The sequence below is a fragment of the Gopherus flavomarginatus genome, chromosome 1 (assembly GCF_025201925.1).
Source record: "Gopherus flavomarginatus isolate rGopFla2 chromosome 1, rGopFla2.mat.asm, whole genome shotgun sequence".
In the NCBI taxonomy this organism is placed as follows: Eukaryota; Metazoa; Chordata; order Testudines; family Testudinidae; genus Gopherus; species Gopherus flavomarginatus.
Genome location: NC_066617.1, coordinates 160,440,674 through 160,460,822, shown reverse-complemented (window position 1 = coordinate 160,460,822; position 20,149 = coordinate 160,440,674). Strand labels below are relative to the sequence as shown.

General features: G+C 45.3%; 2 protein-coding genes across 8 annotated transcripts in view; one reads left to right on the top strand and one right to left on the bottom strand.

Annotated features, from left to right (window-relative positions):
* ARHGAP31 (Rho GTPase activating protein 31) overlaps positions 1–20,149 on the bottom strand; it is an 879,079-nt gene that overhangs the window by 761,755 nt on the left and 97,175 nt on the right. The gene's annotated exons all lie outside the window — the stretch shown is intronic.
* Positions 590–16,952, top strand: UPK1B (uroplakin 1B). Of its 3 annotated transcripts, none has more exons than XM_050961619.1 (8): positions 590–683; positions 7,833–7,920; positions 8,583–8,783; positions 10,388–10,462; positions 11,868–11,990; positions 12,379–12,558; positions 14,497–14,580; positions 15,635–16,952. In XM_050961619.1, the coding sequence occupies exons 2-8, from the start codon at positions 7,852–7,854 to the stop codon at positions 15,683–15,685; spliced, it is 783 nt and encodes a 260-aa protein (XP_050817576.1). In that variant the 5' UTR covers positions 590–683; positions 7,833–7,851; the 3' UTR covers positions 15,686–16,952. The 3 variants fall into 3 exon arrangements, with proteins under 3 accessions (XP_050817576.1, XP_050817570.1, XP_050817585.1); XM_050961613.1 differs by lacking the exon at positions 590–683 and adding an exon at positions 7,063–7,151; XM_050961628.1 differs by lacking the exon at positions 590–683 and adding an exon at positions 7,127–7,147.

The following is a 20,149-nucleotide window of genomic DNA, read 5'->3' as shown; positions in this document are numbered from 1 at the left end:
CCAAAGGTCCATCTAGCCCAGTATCCTGTCTTCTGACAGTGGCCAGTGCCAGGTGCCCCAGAGGGAATAAACAGAACAGATAATCATCAAGTGATCCATCCCCTATTGCCCATTCCCAGCTTCTGGCATCTAGATTTTATGGACCATAAAGAAACAGAGCAGGATACAAGCCAGTTTGGTGGGGGGGTTCTTTCTTTCCCCACCCCTCTTTTTTCAGGGCAGGATTATGTGAAGACATTTGTTAAAAACCCCTTCTCTCCTTTCCAGTCAGAGTATTTTCTTTTGGATACCGGATAGTCATTAAAACAACAGTTCATCAGTCAGTAATATTCACATTTATGTACTTATTCACCCATCCTTTCTAAAATTCAGAGATCTCATAGGAGTGAGTCACCTGTCCACTCCAATAGACTAGAACAATGGAAACACTTTAGTGCATGTATTTTCAGTATAACCACATTCCAGTACAATCAGAGAATCAAAGAGACACCTTCTGCTCCCATCCCAACCCAGGAACAGGTTTGGCTAGAAACAGGTTCTTCTCATGTGTTGCACACCCCACCAATCAAAACCACTTTCCCCAAGCACTCAGGGCCCTTTAAAGACAGGCTGAGCTACAGGGGGGCTTGCTTAGCTTTACAGGTGTGGTTGAGTTTCTGTGGGATAGCAGTACAGTAAAGAAGGTGAGTAAATTGCTGTATTCCTTTTAATGAGGTATTCAAGCTACTGCTGTATGACACAATAAATAAGGAGGCTTTCAGAGTTAATGGTTTATTTTAGTACTCTAGCATTAGAAGTGAGTGGGTGTTTAGTAATTGGGTGGAATTAACTGCAAGAGCTTATTAAGTAGCTTTTCTGTTCTACCTGCAGGCTGCCTACTCTGTATTATCCCTTTAATTTGCTTCTTATATTAACATTTAGAAAAAAGGAGAGCTATGTGTTGCCAACATATCTGGGGGGCAGGAAGTAAGGGTCACAGCCAAAGTGTGAGCTTTACACTTACTCCTCTTCTGAAGGGGGGGGGGAGAGAGACCCTCTTCTTGTTTGGCTCCATAAAGCTAATGAGGGAGAGAAGAAAATAATTGTTCATCCCAACTTTATTTCCTAGGTGATTACTCTGGATAATTTAACAGGCACTCTAGTGTTCTGACAAGCATTCTTTCATAGCAAACAATTAGTAAGTTTGGTTGAGGCTTGTTTGGTGAGGCTGTTTCATCACTGTGGTCTGAAATAACTGGCTGGCTACTCTTCCTTTCCTAAACTTCTAATGTTTGAGTGCTGTTAAACAAGCTGCTGCTTCACTTCAGTGGTGGGTGAAATTATTGGAGGAGCTTGTTGTTTGTATGGTGGTTCAAAGACAGCAAAGTTCCTAAGGGCAAACCAACACTTGTAAAATGCTCAGCTCCTATAGAGTTTTTTTTTTTTTAAGCTAGGGGTACCTGTGTTAGACTGTCTCCACAAAAACAACAAGGAGTCTATCCAGTGGCACCTTAAAGACAAACATTTATTTGGGCTTAAGCTTCTGTGGGCAAAAATCCCACTTCATCCACAATGTTTAAAGTATTCTATATGGTGGCTAAACTTTTATCCATAAGATCATCTCTCTCTCCCCTCATCTTTAGGTAATAGCTTAAATTTTGGAGACTAATTGTCAAGGTCCTCGAGGCTTTTTCCACTAAAATGTCATTTTGTCTAATGAAAACCTGTCTCCCCTACTATCAGCCCTCAATTACCCTTTAGCAGCCGTTCAGAATGGGAGTTTAGAGAGACTAGGGGGGCAAGGGTCTAATAAAAAATATTACAGCTTCTGTTGGTGAGAGGGACAAGCTTTGAGCTTACACAAAGCTCTTCTTCGGGTCAAGAAGAGCTCTGTGTAAACTCATCTCTCACCAACAAAAGTTGGTCCAATGAAAGTTATTATCTCACCTACCTTGTGTCTCTAACATCCTGGGACCCACACAGCTGTACCACTGCATACAAGAGTGGAACTCTTATTTTGAATGCATCAAGGAGGCAGAATGCAGTAACCCTCCATGGTTAGGCTGAGAAATGGCTTTAAAAGACACACCCTGGTATTTGGCTGAAGTCTCTCATTATCCTCACAGGAGTGAAAACATTTTTCTAAGGCTGGAAGGGAAATGCTCTGTAATCTGGGCTTTGTTAATCAGAGAAATGGCAGGTGTGGTCCTTGCACCTCTCAGATGAATCAGGTTAAAGGCGGCAGGTTAGTGCTGGGTGGGTGAACCAAATCTTTCTGCTGCTGTCAGGCTTGGTTGGTTTGTTGTTCATGAATGACTCTAAATGTCACTGCTGACGCATTTGGAATGGGCACGTTGGATTGAATGATGGGTAAACCCTACATGAGATTGCTCAGTAAAACGACTGGGTCCCTTGTCTCTAGCCTCTTACTGCACTCATTAAGAATGTGATACATAAGCAGCTCTATGAAAGTGGGAGGGAGGGGGTGTGAGGAGAGAACTGGTGGTGCATTCGCCTAGTGGCTATTCTGAGGGGAGCACTAATGTGGTGGGCAAGTTGGAGGTGGGGCAACAAGAAAAGATGTGACCCCACCACCACCCACACTTAAGTGGTGGTGCCTGCAGAATGAAAGTCTTGTGTCTTGCAGAAGACAAGGCTATATGCCCAATTTCTTCTATAGTTTGTCAGTATTGGTGTTCAGCGAGAGTTACCTGGAGTGCTGAGCACACACGCCCTTCCCCATAAACTGGACAGTGAAATGGATAATAGATCAGGTTGTCAACTTCCAGCACAGGAGTTAAGTATAATGAAGGGCTAAAAACTGTCTTGAGCTGGACTTGCTGAAGCTGCTGCTGGATGAGAGATGTGGCTGCTTGGTTCCTCTGAAAATCTGGCTAGGTTTAGGCACCCAAAACACTAATGGGCTTAGTTCTCAGTGCATCCTTTCCACTTCCCCCACTTGCCTTATGGGTCATTCACAGCCTGTTGTTGTGTGTAGGGGGAGGGAGTATAGGCCAAGCCCATTCCTAGTGCAGCTTATGGGGCACAGAAAGCACAGACCTGCCCATAGTTTGCTGAAGAGCAGTGATGCTGCAACTCTTGAAGTCTAACTTACCTAGTCCTACATGCTCTAGAGAGAGAGAGGAACTAGGTCATAGCCACATTTTGGGAGTGGCTGGTGGGACAGCTGAGGGAAAACATAGGGTGCAGTTGTGGGGCGGAGACAGTAAAGGGGTTTCAAGTGATATCTACTGAACAGTTATACCTAGAACTGCAATACCCTTGATGTGGTTACTCTGAAATCTAGCAAGAGTTTATCATTTGACTCAACTGACAACAATGATTCCATTCAAGTTGAGGACCTAGATTTCCCCTGAGAGGGAGGAAACCCAACCTCTGGCTTTCCTTCTGTTTCATATACACATAATACATGAAGCATTTGGGGTCCTAGGTGAAGCCCCATCTTTGCCCTGCCTTCAATTGGACTGGAGGCAACTTGCGTTGGTTGGAAACCAATACAAAAACTAGCTTTATATGAAAGACTTAACACCTCCTCTGGACACCCTCGACTAAAGACAACAGACAGGAGGTGCTGGCATTCATCTCTTTGCCAGATATGGGAGGAGAAGGCCCTCCTACTATTCCAGATCAATGTAGATTTGAGGTCTTCCCTACACTTACACATGTGCAATTCAACCAAGACTAACATGTAGAGTTTCTTCTCTTGCCTCTGCAGGTGCATTAATGTAGCAAGTGCTGTGCTAGTTGCTCTCACTTGTAATTTGTCCCTGCTCTGAGGTGTTTAGAATGGGCTGATTTGGGACGTGTGAAGTCCCAGGGCATTCATAGCTCATCTGTTTCGGAGGAGAGGTTCTCTGGTTGCCCAGTAGGTCCAGATATTGTCATGGCACCCGGCATTGTTTTCAGTCTCAACTAGGCATTCTTCAAAGGTAGGGGAGTACTATTTCCCATCTGTCACATGAGGAAACTGAGGAAGTAACTTTCTTGATGTCACACCAGGAAATGGTGGTGGAGTTGGACATAGAACTCAGGGCTTTCTGACTCCTTCCTGTGTTCAATGCACTGCATAATGCTGCCCCATGTTACTGTTAGCATAATGCCTTCTAATAAAGGTTCTCTCCCTTCTTTGTCTCTGCATTTTTTCATTTTATTCAGTCTTTACACTCCTTGTAACTTCATGTTTCCTAGTAAAGGGCTGGTGCCTCTACCATGTTACTAGGAATCTGTCACTAGGCGGCTGGCACACGGGTGGTGATGACTATATACCTGCCCCAAAAGCAGGTATTTTGAAAGTTGACCCTTCCTTTCTGTGGAAGTCCCGGAGCTTCTCTTGGACACGTGTGCACACAGCAGTAGCAGGCTTGGGGCAGGCAGGATCTGGCCAATAGAGGAGGTTCTGAGAACATGCAGCATATCCAGAGTTTGCAGAAGCTATTTAGCTCATAGGAGGTGAGGGTGTGGCTGAGAGGACACATCCTAAGCAAGATTCCTCAAATAACTGGCTGGTCTGCAATAACCTGGGGCTAGTTCCACATGAGGACTTAAGCACTTTACACCCACATTTAGACATCATTGAAATCCTCCACCCCCTTGCTCAGCTGCTGCCTAACTCTATTGGGCCTTTAGGACCCCAAGAGCCTGAATTTTCACCTTTAGAGTCTCCAAGTTGCCTACTTTTCTGCTAGAGAGTGCATCCAGCCACCTCAGCCTAGGTGCTTATCTCACACCTCAGACACAGCAGGATCCTCAAACCAGGCATTCCCCTGCAGACCTGACCCAGTGTCTGTGCTCAAAGCACCCTTAAACTCACCATGGCTGGTGGAGAGGAGGTGGCTTCTCTTAGAATCATTGGCCCTGTGGTTGGTGCACTCACCAGCAATATGGGAGACCCATGTTTAATTTGCTGCTCTGCCTAATGTAGAGCAGGGAATTAGACCAGCATTTCAAGTGGTTAGGGCACTCCCTATAGAGTTATTCTCTCTCCCGCTCCGGCCCAATATTTATTTCACACCCAGTGGGGCAGCTTCAACAGGAGAGATTGAGGGAGCCCAGACATCAGAATAGCCCAGAGCTCAGTGCTTAGAGCACTTACCTGAGACATGGAAGCCCCCAGTTTGAACACTTTCCCTTTGGGCAGAGCAGGGGACTTGAACTTGTGTCCCCCACATCCTGGGTGAGTGCTTTAATCACTGGGTTAAAGCTTATAAGGGGGGAGCTGCTACAAACTTTTCTTCCTCCCCTGCCTAGTTTCTTCCAAAAAGTGGCTTTGGCACGTGACTTCACATCTGACAATCCCTAGCAGAGGGAGGTGCTTCCCTCCCAGCCCTAGGCTGAGTGGCTAGCTTAGGTGGTTACCTACTCAGCCCTGCTGCTTTTGTGGATCCTTTCCTTAGGAGCTTCTCTCCATTTTATCCCTATCCATTGTACAGGGAGCCTGGGTACCTGCTCCAGGGCTTGTGGATTCCATTTGGTGGTAAAAAACCTAAACTTTCAGTGCTGCAACACTGAGAATTGCAACACTTAAGCCCCTATCTGGATCTAACTCCATGTCCAACCTATGCCCCAGAGCCGCCCTGACCCACAACAATCTGGTCCAGAAAAAGCCTCCTTTGAACTTAGAACCATCTGTTTCCCATGAAGTGTGTAGAGCGCTGTTCAGGTTCTAGTCAGGATGATTTACTTCCCTTCCACTCTGTCTCCTGCCAGGCAGCTGGCTAAGGAAAGGCTGTGGGAGATCCTTTTAAAACTACATTGTCCTCAGAGCTTGAGGCTTCCTAAAAACTCCTCTTCTCTTCTATCTTATGTACAAGTTCATACACCAGACAGTGGCTAAACCAAACTGTAGGATCAGTGTCTAATTTGAGGTTGGCAGGTCTGCAGCACTGTGCTTGGTTCGTGTAGACACCCAATTACATTCCAGTAGGACTACAAGTGAAGCATCCATAGAGAAGTGGTAAAAATGCCCAAGGTCTGTCTATGCTAGGAACTCCACCAGTGCTGCAGCTGCATGGAATTCTGGTTCTTTTGCCATTTGTGTAAGAATAGCCTTAGAAAAGCTATTGTAGAGGGAGGTAATGGAAGCTTAGGTAACTGTTCTTTCTATTATCAGGGGGTAGCGGTGTTAGTCTGTATCCACAAAAACAACAAGGTACCTTAAAGACTAACAGATTTTTTTGGGCATAAGCAGATGCAGAAGTGAGGGCTCTTTTACCCATGAAAGCTTACGCCCAAATAAATCTGTTGGCCTTTAAGGTGTCACCGGACTCCTCCTTTCTATTGGTGTCTCCATGCTTGGTCCACCAGAGAACTTCCTGTGACTTGTTGATTGCCTCACTGCAGTTCAGTGGACCTAAGGAAGCCTGTAGGAAGGGAGACCAGGGCTTAGTAAAGAGGAAGAGATCATCAGGTGTGCATTTCTTCTCAGCCCAGCTTTTCCTATGCAGGGTAACATTGCATCCCTCTAATATTTGACCGTATGGTTTTGTCTATACTAACATTACTAATATTTCCCTCTGGGGTTAACAGTATGGAAACTCGAATAAGAAATTGCTAGTGTAGACATTCCAGGGGTGGACTTGTTATCTTATCAGCTTGTAATCTTTCCCCTGTCCCATTGGTATAGAAGCTGGTACAGATGAGGCCTAATTTAGGCTTCTGTTCTGTTGACAGCTCGGGTTTTGTGCAGCTCCCTACAATCACAGCTGTTTTTTTCCCCACTCAGTCCCCCTTGAAGGAGGGGTTTTCATCACCTTCCCATCAGATAAAGAATCTAGACTTATCTTTTTCCAGGGTTCTTGACCTTGTGGAGGATGCCTCCATGCAGCTCAGTGGAGAGGAGTGAATTCTATGTGGAGTGCCTGGTACTAGAATGCAGAGTAGAGAATTTTTGAGAATGTAGCTGGAATGCTACTAAGCTAATATGCCATGTTCCTGCTGCTGGTGACTCAACTTTCTCCCTCATGCCCTCCCTGTTAGGAGTGCTTTAGGGTAGCTTTAGTTCCCAACCTGGGTGTGTCTCACTTAAAAGACACTAGATCAGACTTGCTGCAGGTTATCTGCTGTGGAAACCAAAGGAAGCAGCACTGCTTCAGAGACAGAAGCCATAGCCTGAAGTACACAGTTGGAGAAGGAGCTTATGATCTCTCCTGTAGGTATGAATTGGGAAGAAAGAAGTCACCAGAATGTATATACTAGCTAGAGACCAAAGCCCTAGACTAGACTGCTGTAATCTGCTAGTATGCAATTAGACCAGATATCTCTGACCTGGACCCAAAGCACTATAGGAAAATGAGCATGCTTGGTGTTTATGACAAAGCAGAAGTGGCCAACACAACTGTGGCTCACATAGTGCAATTATGGGGGAGAGATTATAGGGTGAATAGCTGTCTGGGATGGAACAGACATCTTCAGTGAAGACCTGTGTAGGGTCCATCCAACTCTTTAACTCTTATGCCTTGTCTGTCTTGGTATACACAGGGACTGTAGCCGTGATGTAGCTGCATCAGTGGAATAATACTTATGCTACAGGTTCACACTGTGGTGCTGCCAGCTGGTGGGTAAAAATCCTAGTGTAGACAAGGCCCCAACCATCTCCAGCAGCCCACACAATTATTGCTGATCTCCCTGCCGCTTGGATGACTGGGAGAGCTCAGACTATTAACAGGATAACTTTCCCCCAGCACTGACACTTCCCTTCTGAAACTGGAAGCTGGGGAGAAGAGTGTATGTGGGGGCTTGTGGGGTTCTGTTTGGCTTTCCTCAGGGATAACATCCCATTTCTAGAATAAACCTGAGAGACTTGTGTGTCCTGAACACTTTTCTCCCCCCTCCAGGTTGCATGAGGAGCTGAAGATGGCGAAAGGTGATAATGGAGTGCGCTTTTTCCAAGCCCTACTAATTCTTGGCAATGTGATTATTGGGGTAAGCGATCTGAGGCTGTGAGGGTGGAGAGATGGTTTCTTTAGGGACTCTTCACTCCTCCTCAGATGAACTGTAATAAAAGACACATCCTAGCAATGGGGTCATTCTTCGTGTTACCACTTCAGTCTAAATAAAGTAAGTGCAAGGCTAGGTGAGAGGTCAAGGTCCAGGCTGAGTTGTGCAAGCAAATGAATTCAGTAAGGGATGGATGGGTGAGGGGGGTACCTGGCTTGGTAGGAAGTAGGGGCAGCAACAGCACATCTAGAAGAACAAGCTTTTGTGCCTTGAGTTCTAGAGGGAAGATCCCTGGTTCCTGAACTCCTCTTTCCAGCCCAGCTCCTTCCCACAGTGACAGGAAGGGTTATGTTAATGCCGTTCTTAAAGAATGCTCCAAAGCTTGTTTTAAGACAAGCCCAGCAGGTATGATCTGTGCTGGCCTGGGGAAGATAGGGCCCATGCTCAGTGGGTTTTATGTTTCCAATTTCCATGGGAGGACAGAACATGATGGATTGTGGGCCTGTGGGGAGGGAGGGGGCTCACTGAGAAGTTTGTGCCTTGCGTGTGGGGCAGGAGGAGGAATGTGATTAATAGAAGCTCTCCTTGGACATAGCTGTGGTACTGCTTTGGGCTCACCTGATGGGAGTCTGACTTCTGGTTCTCAGATGTGCGGCATTGCGCTGACAGCAGAGTGCATCTTCTTCGTGTCGGATCAGCAGACTCTGTACCCTCTGCTGGAAGCCACTAATAATGATGACATCTATGGTGCGGCCTGGATTGGCATCTTTGTTGGCTTTGCTCTCTTTATTCTATCTGTCCTGGGCATCATTGGAGTCATTAAGTCAAACCGGATAATGCTACTGGCGGTAAGTGGAGTAACATTAGTCCACAGGTTGTTAACAAACTGAGATCATGTCATCCCAATCTTCTGCCCCCTGTGCTCATGAGCTGTTGAACACAGCTAACTTCAAGATTTGGGTTGTAATTGCCCAGGCCTGAAATGGCATTAAGGCCCAATGTGGCTAAAGGGCCACCCCCTTCCTTTGACACCTAGGACAGCCATATTGTCCACAACCAAAAGGAATCTGTAACAGAAAGAGGGACATGAGTGTGGGGACTATTTCCATGGTAACTAAGCCACAACTCAAATCCATGACTGCAGGTGACCAAGAGGACTGAACCTTGTTCCCTTAAGAACAAGTTGGCACTTACTGCCTCAGCTTTGTTCTATTGAGGGGGGAAAGTAATCTTGGGAAACCAATAGGGAAAAGGAGGGAAATGGCTCCTTATGATATGAGCCCCCTACTGGGCTCAGTTCAGTTAATAACAGGCTTCCCTTCTGCCACTATCTGGGTTGGTTTGAGAGAGAGATTCTGAGGGAATAGGAATCGAAATGGTGGTCTTGTGGTGGGTTATGGTGCCTGTCTCCAGGTTCAGAGGAGGCAAACACTGCCGTGGAAGTACTGTAGCTGTATTAAAGTTGTCTGGGTTTTTAGACAATATAGTCTCACCATTCCTTGGGATACCTTAATATGGCAGCATGTGGCTACAGGTGAGGTACAAATGCCTTGATTGGTCTTTGACTCTCCAGCAGAATCCTGAACAACATATTTGACATGGTCATACAGTGTAAATTCCAATTGACCACTTAAGCTTGTGTCCTCATTATTTGCTGCTGGGTGGCATCAAATATTGATACCTCTACCTAGGCTACTGAACATCAAAGTAAGATTGAATCACTTCTGTGAGGAAACTTCGCCTTCCATAATATCTATACAGCTGGGAGGTATCTTGGAGTTGCTGGACAAGCTCTGGACAATGCTAAAATGGTGTTCATATGCTTAGTCAACAGATCATTATGCAGCTTCTTATTTACTTCTTCAGATGCTGTATTAAAGAGGCAGAGTGGAGAAGTCTGATCTGTGCCTACAGCATAAAGAGCAATCCAGAAATTCTGTGAAACAAATTTTAAGACTGTTAACATAACTAATTTTCTACACCTTGTAATGAACCTCAGACTTGCACTCTCAAGATATCAGTGGGACAAAGAATGTAGCTGCTTCCTAAGAAGGATAAGACACCACTATTGGTGATCAGAACAGTCGGAGTGCCATTAGGCAGAATACAAATAAAATGAGCATATGAACCCTTATGCTCCCAGGGAATAAGACAATCACTAACTAATGACAGGGCTTCCTTTAAATCCAGTTTATGGAATTTACCTGTTAACAACAGGGTAGAACTTGGATGAATGAGACTCTCGTGGTGGAGGAAGTTAAATCTGAGTCTCAGGGTTGTTCAGGTAGGGTACAGGTGGAGTTGAATGCCCACAGGGTGAGATGGAGAAGGAACCTTGCTCCAAAAGACCTTGAATCTGATGTTGTAACACCACACTTTGAAATGCAGCATGTTGTGAGAATAGACCCAGGTTGGAGAGCTAACTGTACCTTCTGCTCTGCTTCTTTCCCAGTATATCATTCTGATGTTGGTCACATATGGATTTGAAGTGGCTTCTTGCATCACAGCAGCAACTCATCGAGATTTTGTGAGTAGTGGTTTCCCATGCATGTTCTCCCAAGAGTAGGATGGAGGTGGGATGTTTGAACATGTCCGCAAAATGCCAAAGCTCTAAGAATACAATGCAGCTAGGGCAGAGTAGAAACCTGGGGAGGGCTGGCTAGAGACTGGATAGTAATGGATACTACTGTACCACTGAAGAGAGGGCCTAGTCTCCTAGGGGCATGTGTAATTCTATAACTTGGGGGTCAAGGAAAGAAGACTTTTGTTATGCAAGCTAAGTCTGTCTAGTAACTGAGGCTACTGGATCATGACATGTTTTTCAGATGGACAATGCTATTGTAGGTGTTAATGATGGAAGACCTCTGGTCCTACCATTTGAGCATTACTAGTGTAGGGGAGAGATCCATGTAGGTTCTTACAGCTGTTGGAAAAAGTTGTGTGTGTAGAGTTGGCTCCAAACAAACCTTCAGACACTAACAAACAGCTTCTTCCCTTGCCTCCTCCGAGGCAAACCCTTCTGAGGACATGTTCAGCTGTCAGACTCTGGGAGCATCAGAAAACCCATAGATACCAGAGTCCTGTTCTCTAACTCCTAGCATCTCAGGTTGGAGAAGGAAGACTTCCAAACTAACCTGGTTGTCCAAAACTGTTTGCTGGTTCTCTACTCCTAATGAACAAGAAAACCTACTCAATTCAGAAAGGCATCTAATAACATGGGCACAAGCAAACAATATGCATTTTAATATGGCTAAATGTATCTATCTAGGAACAAAGAATATAGGCCATATGTACAGGATGGAGGACTCTAATCTGGGAAGCAGGGGCTCTGACAAAGATTTGTCAGTAATGGTGGATAATCAGCAGGACATGAGCTCCAAGTGTGACTCTGGCTAAAAGGGCTAATGTGATCCTGGAGTGCATAAACAGGGGCATGGCAAGTAGGGGGGAGAGAGGTTATCTTACCTCTGTATTTGGCATTGGTGCGACCACTGGAACTGTGCGCAGTTCTGGTGCCCACAATTCAAGAAGGATGTTTATAAATTGGAAAGAACTCGGAGAAGAACCAAGAGAATGATTTAAGGATTAGAAAACATGGTTTATAGTGATAGATTCAAGGATCTCAGTCTATTTAGCTTAACAAAGAAAAGGTTAAAGGATGACTTACTTATAGAATGTAATCATCTACATGGAGAACAAATATTTAATGGGCTCTTCAATCTAACAGAGAAGGTGTAACACAATCCAATGATTGGAAGTTGAAGCTAGACAATGTTTTTTTTTTTCTAAAACATCTCTGGGAATAATTTTTTGGAAGTTCTCTGGCCTGTGTTATACAGGAGGTCAGACTAGATGATGATAGTGGTCCCTTCTGGCCTTGGACTCTATGAATCTAATAACATCGTGTGTGCTCTCTCTCATTTGCCCTGTAGTTCACACCCAATCTCTTCCTGAAGCAAATGTTGGAAAAGTATCAGAACCCAGAGCCAGCCAACAATGATGATAAGTGGATGAGTGAAGGTGTCACCAGGACATGGGACCGCCTCATGCTACAGGTGACCAGTACTCAATATAACTAAAGATTAAACAGCTCTGGAATTTCTCATTGTCAGCCTAGAATCTTTCAGTAATAAAAGAATGCTAGAATCTGGCTTGGAATCTTCAGATGTGGCCCTGCCTAACCTCCAGCATCCCAGTGGTGCTGGTGCATCAAATGACACTTCAGGCCCCTGAAATATCTGTCAACATGTTACTTTTCCTATAAATCTGTTTATGCCTGGTGTGATGCAATCTAGCCACTGTTCTGGGGGCGGGAGGGTGGGGGAAGGAGAGAGAAAGAGAAAAGGGGGAACCACTGAGGACTGGATGTCAGCTCCTGTATAATGTTTGTAGCCTTGTGTTGCAGGGGATCTCAATTTTCTTTCTTTCTTCTCCCAAATCCAGAATCAGTGCTGTGGGGTGAATGGCCCCTCTGACTGGCAGAACTACATGTCTGTGTTCAGAAGCAGGCATAGTGACTCAGAGTTCCCCTGGCCACGCCAGTGCTGTGTCATGGATGTCCAAGGAATTCCAATCAACTTGGATGGCTGCAAACTGGGCGTCTCTGGCTACTATAATAATAAGGCAAGAATCTCGCTCCGCTTTTACTGTCATTCTCATTGATTAGTGGGTTTATCTCAATGCTTCATTTCTAATGAAAAGAGGTACCAGGGTTAAAGCAATTCTTCTACATTCATGTCTGATGCAGCAAGCCCAGAGGTGCTGGGGCTATGAACTGCCAAGCCGAGAAGTGCCAGGGCTCAGCCCTAGCACAAATTAAGCACTGGATTATCTCATGGGGATGGGGGCAGCATGCCAACTGAAGCACAATGAGGATTGGAAGCCTATGATATACTAGGGGAACAGGAGAGATCTGTTGGTTCCCAAAGTCTTTCTGAGAAGGAGAAACTTCTGTAGTTTCCTGTCCACATCACTGGCCCAGGACAGAGTAGTACAGGAGCATTCCTCATATTTTGGACTTAGGTAGGGCCTTACCAAATTCACAGCCATGAAAGATGTGTCACGGACCATGAAATCTGGTCTCCCCATGTGAAATGTGGTCTCTTGTGTACTTTTACCCTATACTATACAGATTTCATGGGGGAGACCAGAGTATCTCAAATTGCAGGTTCTGACCCAAACGAGAGTTGCAGGAAGGTCACAAGGTTATTTTACGGGGTCATGGTATTGCCACCCTTTCTTCTGTGCTGACTTCAGAGCTGGGCAGGTGGAGAGTGGCAGTGCAGAAGTAAGGGTGGCCATACCATACCATACCATCCTTCTACACTGCTGCTGGCAGTAGTGCTGCCTTCAGAGCTGGGATCCCAGCCAGCAGCTGCCGCTCTCCAGCTGCCCAGCTCTGAAGGCAATGCTGCTACCAGTAGCAGTGTAGAAGTAAGGGTAGCAATACCGCAACCCCCCTTACAATAATCTTGTGGACTCCCCCTACTCCTTTTTGGGTCAGGACCCCTACAATTACAACACTGTTAAATTTCAGATTTAAATAGCTGAAATCATGAAATGTGCAATTTTTAAAATATTTGATTGTGAAATTGACCAAAATGGACCATGAATTTGGTAGGCCCCTAGACGCAGGAGACAATAGAGGGGTGCTGTCCCAGTGGAACTGGTACAAGATGCCAGCCAAGGACAATAGTACCCAAAGGAATTGCATTCTGAGGGTGTCTGGCTTCATGACCAAGAGGTTTGGTATAGTACCCAGTGTTGGCTGAGCACCAGTCATTTGTGACTAAACTCTCTTAACCTACCCAAAGGGCCCCATTCTAGGGGTGGGAAGGGACAAAGCCATGTTGCTAGGGCATTATGTGGGAAGCTTTTGCCAATGCCTATGGCTTAAAAGGGACTGTTGGTTCTTTAATGCCTTTCCCAAACGCTAGCAACCTGCCACGGTGCAGTGCATGGTAAACTACCTTGCTCAGTTTTTTGGGAGCATGGTGGGCAGCCAGAATGGCAGTGTCCAGTCAGTGGAGCAGCCTGTTCCCAGGGAGAGACTGCTGATGCATGTTTGGAGGTGGGAGTTATAGGGAAGCTCAGGTGACCTTAGCTTCTAGCAGCTTAGCAGAGGGCTGTCGTTTCCAGCTATATTCCCTCTGGCAAAACAGAAAACTCATGTTCTGCTGATTTTTGGAGTGAAAGGCATAGTTAATACAGTAAGTTAGCCTGAAGTATTTGAGAGGGATCTGTTTCTGGAGGGAATATAAAGCCATAATCTGGATCTATTTCTTCCTCTTGTGTCAGGGAGGCGACAGAGCCCCAGGGTGGGATGCCAACTGTGAGCTATCTCCTAAGACCAAGTCGAACATTCTGACCATGGTGGCTGCACTGCAACCAAAGCATGTTCTAGTTTACTTGTTAATGTCATGAACACTGAACTAGCTAGTTTGCTTGTCGTTCTTGGAGAATGAGAACCCCACCTCTCTCCAAGAGAGATCTGAGCTTGTAACATAGTTGGTAAAAGCTCAAACTCTGGTCTTGACTTGCTTATTGGCTCTGCTCCCACAGGGTTGCTATGACATTATCTCTGGTCCAATGAACAGACATGCGTGGGGTGTTGCCTGGTTTGGCTTTGCCATTCTCTGCTGGACTGTGAGTACCTAATATCTGCTCTCTTTCCCCTTCCCTCCTCCCTCAACTCAACGTGAGGGGAAATGGGGATTGGCACTGGTGAAAGGACTGATCCCAGGAGAACAAGTAGCTCTGCATCCAACCGTAGGGCCATTCTGAGTTGGGAACGGGCTTGGGGGCAGGGTAAGGGATGTGGGCTGCCTTGAAGGACAGTCTGCAGACTAAGCTGCTTTAGCTCTGTTCCTTTAAGGAAGGTTGTGTTCTGAAGATCACCAGTTCTGATCTGACCTCCACCTACTGGAAATTAATAGCAACTGTGCCTAATCCCCATAAGTGCATCCTGCTGATGTTCAGAATAAAATCTCTGTACTGTATAGCTAACTCGCTTTCTTTTAACTCTGCAAATCAAAAGCCTCTGTCAGTGGACTGATCCCATGGCCCACAAAGTGAAAGTAGTTAAGTGTGCTAATAAGTGTGAACACCCCCACCTTAGCCTAGGGGTAGGTGATGAACGTTGCCAAAAAAGTTTGCTGCTGTTAATGCAAACAGATGTTCACTTGGATATTCACCACTCCTCTTATTTGCTCTTTGCCAACATTTGTGAAGCTCTCAAGTCTTGCTCACAGAAAAATGTCAATTACTCTTGCTGGAAGTGTTCATGTGGCCACTTCAAAGCTCTGGGCTTGTCATGAGAGCAGAAAAATACGTGACCTTGGAGTATTTGCTATTCATGATGAGAAATAGTAACCTAAGAAATAAATAGTCATGGCAAAAAGTTCAAGAGCAACCTCTAGACTGAAATCAATACATAGGCTGTGGAGCATAGTGCTTAACTGCAGAGTTGTTGGCTGCAGATAGCTTGTCCTGCTCCAGCTCAGCTCTTGTATTGAACAGTTGGCTCCTGTGTGAAGACTGCAACCTTCTGTGGCTACTGGGGGTGGATTTGGTGATGGAAATCCCTGACCTGATCCACTGAAAGGCTGAAATGTCATCTGACAATGGGATTGTTGCGTGTTCTCTTTAAATCTGCTTTCTTCATTATCTAACGTCCGTTTTTTTGTTTTGTTCTTTATAGTTCTGGGTTCTTATCTGCACTATGTTCTATTGGAGCAGAATTGAATACTGAGGATCCAGTGGCCTCCCAGCAACCCCTCTGAAGTGTTGGTGCATGAAACTGCATTCGTTCATCTGTACTGTTATTCTTGTGCCATGGAGGACCCCATTACCATCCCTCCCCCCACCCCACCCCCATCTCCCTGAAAACCAGACAGACTGATACACTGAGCTGATCCTTCCAAGAAAGAACATGCCTTCCCTTAGCCTCGCTGGAGTTCTTTAGGTTTTACACCTATGAACTGACCCAAATCCTTCACTGTTCTGAAGACTTATTGAGTCTGAGAGATGCTCTGATCATTCCGGAGATGGCCTTGAAAAGCGAAATGGTCCATAAATGTACTTGCTCCAGAAAACAATTTCTTTAAATTAGGGCTAACGTAAATGATATCAGAGCAAATTTGATGCACAAGGCTGTTGGTGTATATATGTGAGAGATACTGTCACAACACCAGAGAGCCTTCCTCCCTGCAAGGAAGAGGAAACTTAAACCTGTAACTGTCAAGTTTATTTAACATTCATATTTAGTTCTGGCCTCTGTTAAAGATATCCATCTTCTAAGAAGGAGGCAGACTCTGTTTTCTATCCGCTGCCATACCTAACTTCTCAGTCTTAAAGGATAAAAGCAGGTTACTAGTCAACCCAAATCAAAGGCTAGTTTACTACATCATAATATGCTTCCTACGTTTAAGCCTACCTCTGGTTTTTATCACTGATAAGCTATACAACACCCATCTCTGAAATGGTGCCAATGCATGCAATGTTTTGCCTCCTTAATGTGACTCAACGGTTTTCACAGCTCCTTGGAGATCTTGGAAAAATGCAGTTTTGTTCTCAGATGCGTTAACAGGACAAAATATTCCTCCTTTTCCCATCCCCACCAGCCTACTCCACTTTCCACCTCCGGCTAACTCAGTGCATATAATTGAGCCCCCTTGATTAAGCAAAGTAATTTGCTTTCAAGGACAACCATTAATTCTTACTCAATAGTTCTTCTACAACCTCACTGACCCTCAGTTCTGTCCTAGCATAAACAGTTAGGTCGAAGTAACTGTCTGCTTAAGTCAGGCTTAAATGGGTCCATTCTGGGTCTGGGGGTAATTCCTAATGAATGTTTTGTAAGTTACATGCATTATGTGACACATGCTCCTTGTACAGAATGTTTTATCTGTTTAAGTGTAGGGGGTCAGCTCCTAAGAACCTACCAGCTGCCCTGATTGTTCCAGTGTTTCTGTATATTCTCCAAATCTTTAATAAAAAAGCTGAGTTTCAAATTCTCATTGTCCAGGATTTTGAATAAATAGAGGCTACACCAGCTGCCTCCAGACACCTGAATGTTGGGCAGTGCAGATCTGGGTTCAAAAAGTTGATGGCTCCAAACTTCTCACAGGTATTTTAGCTGCCACTGTCTGTGCATCTAGAATGTTGTGCTGTGGAAAAACCTAGCACTGAACAGACTTGCCAGTCTAATCACAAAGGGCTGTGGGCCAGAACTCTTGAATTAGAGGTGGGTCATTGCCCCCAAATGCCACCATGTGTCAGAGGTGGAAGATTGGGTGGGGGGAGGTTTGGGCAGGAGGGGGGGAACCCAACAGAAGGCAGGCTGCCTTGGTGATGTGGTGGCTGCCTCCTTCAAGACTATGGACTCTAAAGCACCACTACAAGCAGTGTTTAGTTCCAAATGCTCTCCCATGGATGACTTGAGCAGATGGGTTGGTTCTCTTGCTTAGACCTCTCGAAGCTACAAGTTTAGTTTTAGGTATTACAAGACACATGGGAACCAGTGACTTCTGAGTCAGGGTAGCAATAGCGAAGAGTTGCAGCTTCTATGTCAATTTGGAGGCAAAACAACTATGGGGAGGAGGGAGAGTAGAAATTTGGTGTATCATTTTTTATGTGAGCATGCACCCACATACAGCTTCTCCACTCTCTCCAAACACATTTCTGGTGTGACAGCCAGCCTTTCACCCACATGAATTAACACCTGCTTTTGTAACATACCCACTTCAACATGAGATTGTGCTCTTACTTGGTTTTAGGCTGCCCCCAGGAGCAAGGCAGAGCCACAATGCCTGGATGATGGTCCGCACAGCCTCTTCTGTACTGATGTCTCTGAAGAAGTGGCTCGCAAAAATGAAATAATCAAAACCACGGGATTAGATTGCTGAGTTGAGAGAATATCTTCCCCCTAGGAACTTCTGCTTTAATAGCTGTTGGTGAGGGTGGGGCTATCCAGACAGTTGAATAAGACACCCTGAAACTAAGCTGACAAGTGAAAAAGAGAGCAGATGCCAGATCCACCTTTTTTTGTAGGTGAAGGAGGAGTGAAAACAGGGCTGCCTAATGCTGTCTCAATATTGCTTCCTCCAAGCACTCCAATTGTGAGGGGCTTAAAGTATTATTTACAAATCTCAGGTGGGGGTTCTTTGCATTTTGCCTTTTGGGTTCCTGTGCCTCTGGGTTACTTGCTGGTTGTTTTAAACTTTCTCTACAAGCAGGAGGAACAGAGTATCAGAGGGGTAGCCGTGTTAGTCTGGATCTGTAAAAGCAGCAAAGAATCCTGTGGCACCTTATAGACTAACAGACGTTTTGGAGCATGAGCTTTCATGGGTGAATACCCACTTGATCAGATGCATGTAGTGGAAATTTCCAGGGGAAGGTGGGTGGGTGGGGTGTGTGTGTGTGTGTGTGTGTGTATGCAAGCAAGCTAGAGATAATGAGGTTAGTTCAATCAGGGAGGCTGAGGCCCTGTTCTAGCAGTTGAGCTGTGAAAACCAAGGGAGGAGAAACTGGTTTTGTAATTGGCAAGCCATTCACAGTTTTTGTTTAATCCTGAGCTGATGGTGTCAAATTTGCAGATGAACTGAAGCTCAGCAGTTTCTCTTTGAAGTCTGGTCCTGAAGTGTTTTTGCTGCAGGATGGCCACCTTAAGGTCTGCTATAGTGTGGCCAGGGAGGTTGAAGTGTTCTCCTACAGGTTTTTGTATATTGCTGTTCCTAATATCTGATTTGTCTGTTTATCCTTTTCCATAGAGAGTGTCCAGTTTGGCCGATGTACATAGCAGAGGGGCATTGCTGGCATATGATGGCAGAACAGAAACTTTCTTTAATTCTTTTCAGATCTGATGGTCAAGTAATCACTTGATCCTGGTGCTATGGAGTTAAGAGAAATGCCAACTATCGTGAGTGGCAGCAGTGCTGTTGTCTGGAAAGGTGGTTTCGAGCACCTCCAATGAGGTGGCAAGAGCAGAATGGAGTGATGGTAGAATGCTGTCAAGCCAGCTCAGAGGAATCCTGCACAGCTTTTTCTGGTTTTCCTGCTTTGAGGGGCCTCATTCCAATCTTTGCAGATCCCCACTGGGGTTGTGGGATTCCAAGAGCAGGTGAGGATGTTCAGAGCAGTAGAGACAAGGTAGCACAAGAGATAAGGAATGGTAGCAAACAGGTTCATGTGCTAATTAATAGCTATCTAGGGACCCTCCTAGTTTCCACATTCTGGACTACAGCTTGGTGTAGGTCTTGCCTTATCTCTGAAACGGCCATAGTGCTTGGCTATGTAAATAAGTCATGCATAACTGAGAAGGTGACAATAAAACTCTTGAAAGTACATCTGTCTCCTCACCACGCATGCACGTGTTGTGTAATCTCCCTAGATGAAGGGCTCTGAGGCTCAAATCTTCATAACCATTTTTGCACAAAAATGCACATTTGTAACTTTCATGTCCAACTATCTATTGTAGATGCAGAGCAGCACCTTTTGTAGGGCCACCTCTTGTCACTTTCATCATACACCTTGAGATATTTGCTATTTTTCTTGTATGCCTAGTTGCTGGCACTGAGAAGAAGCTGTTTTTTTATTTATAACATTTCTATCTTTCATCATGGTAGAGAAGCTTGGGAAACACGGAGTGCCCTCAAGGCTTAGCATCAGACACCAAATCTCCCTTGCAGTTAGTGTGGGTTTATTTTATTTTATAAAATTATGGTTTTGTTCTATAACACTTGGCGTTGGCAACACTGAGAGCTCTCATTTCTCTGAGTCACATTGCAGTTTAGTTCTGCCTTTTTGTTTCTGCTACGCTCCACATACATAGTCTGACGCACTGTCCTTCTGTCTAGTGCTGTCATTCTCCTGTAGCCTCACTCAGAAAAGTACCTTCATTCTTACACATGATCTTGTCTCCTTGTGCAGGCACCTGCACCCAGGCCTTCATTCACTCTCCTCCTCAGCCTGTTATTGACCTACACTACCTCTGGCCAGTGGCTTCTGACAACTCTTGAACATGACAGGGTAGCCACAAGCAATGTCCTGCTGCTGCAGCCAGACATCACGTAGCAGTTACCTCTGCACAAACCAGCACACTGTGCCTAGACCTAGTGTCCTATATTGCTTGCACAGAAGCTCTGGCCCACACACCCCTTGCATCCTAGTATTGTCCTGAGCCATCCAGCATCAACAGCAGGGCTGTCAAGGGAAA

Coding starts and splice junctions, on each gene's coding strand:
- UPK1B (XM_050961619.1), top strand. CDS start 7,852: ATGGCGAAAGGTGATAATGGAGTGCGCTTTTTCCAAGCCCTACTAATT. Junction 8,784..10,387: donor ACCGGATAATGCTACTGGCG/GTAAGTGGAGTA, acceptor CTTCTTTCCCAG/TATATCATTCTGATGTTGGT. Junction 14,581..15,634: donor TTGCCATTCTCTGCTGGACT/GTGAGTACCTAA, acceptor TGTTCTTTATAG/TTCTGGGTTCTTATCTGCAC.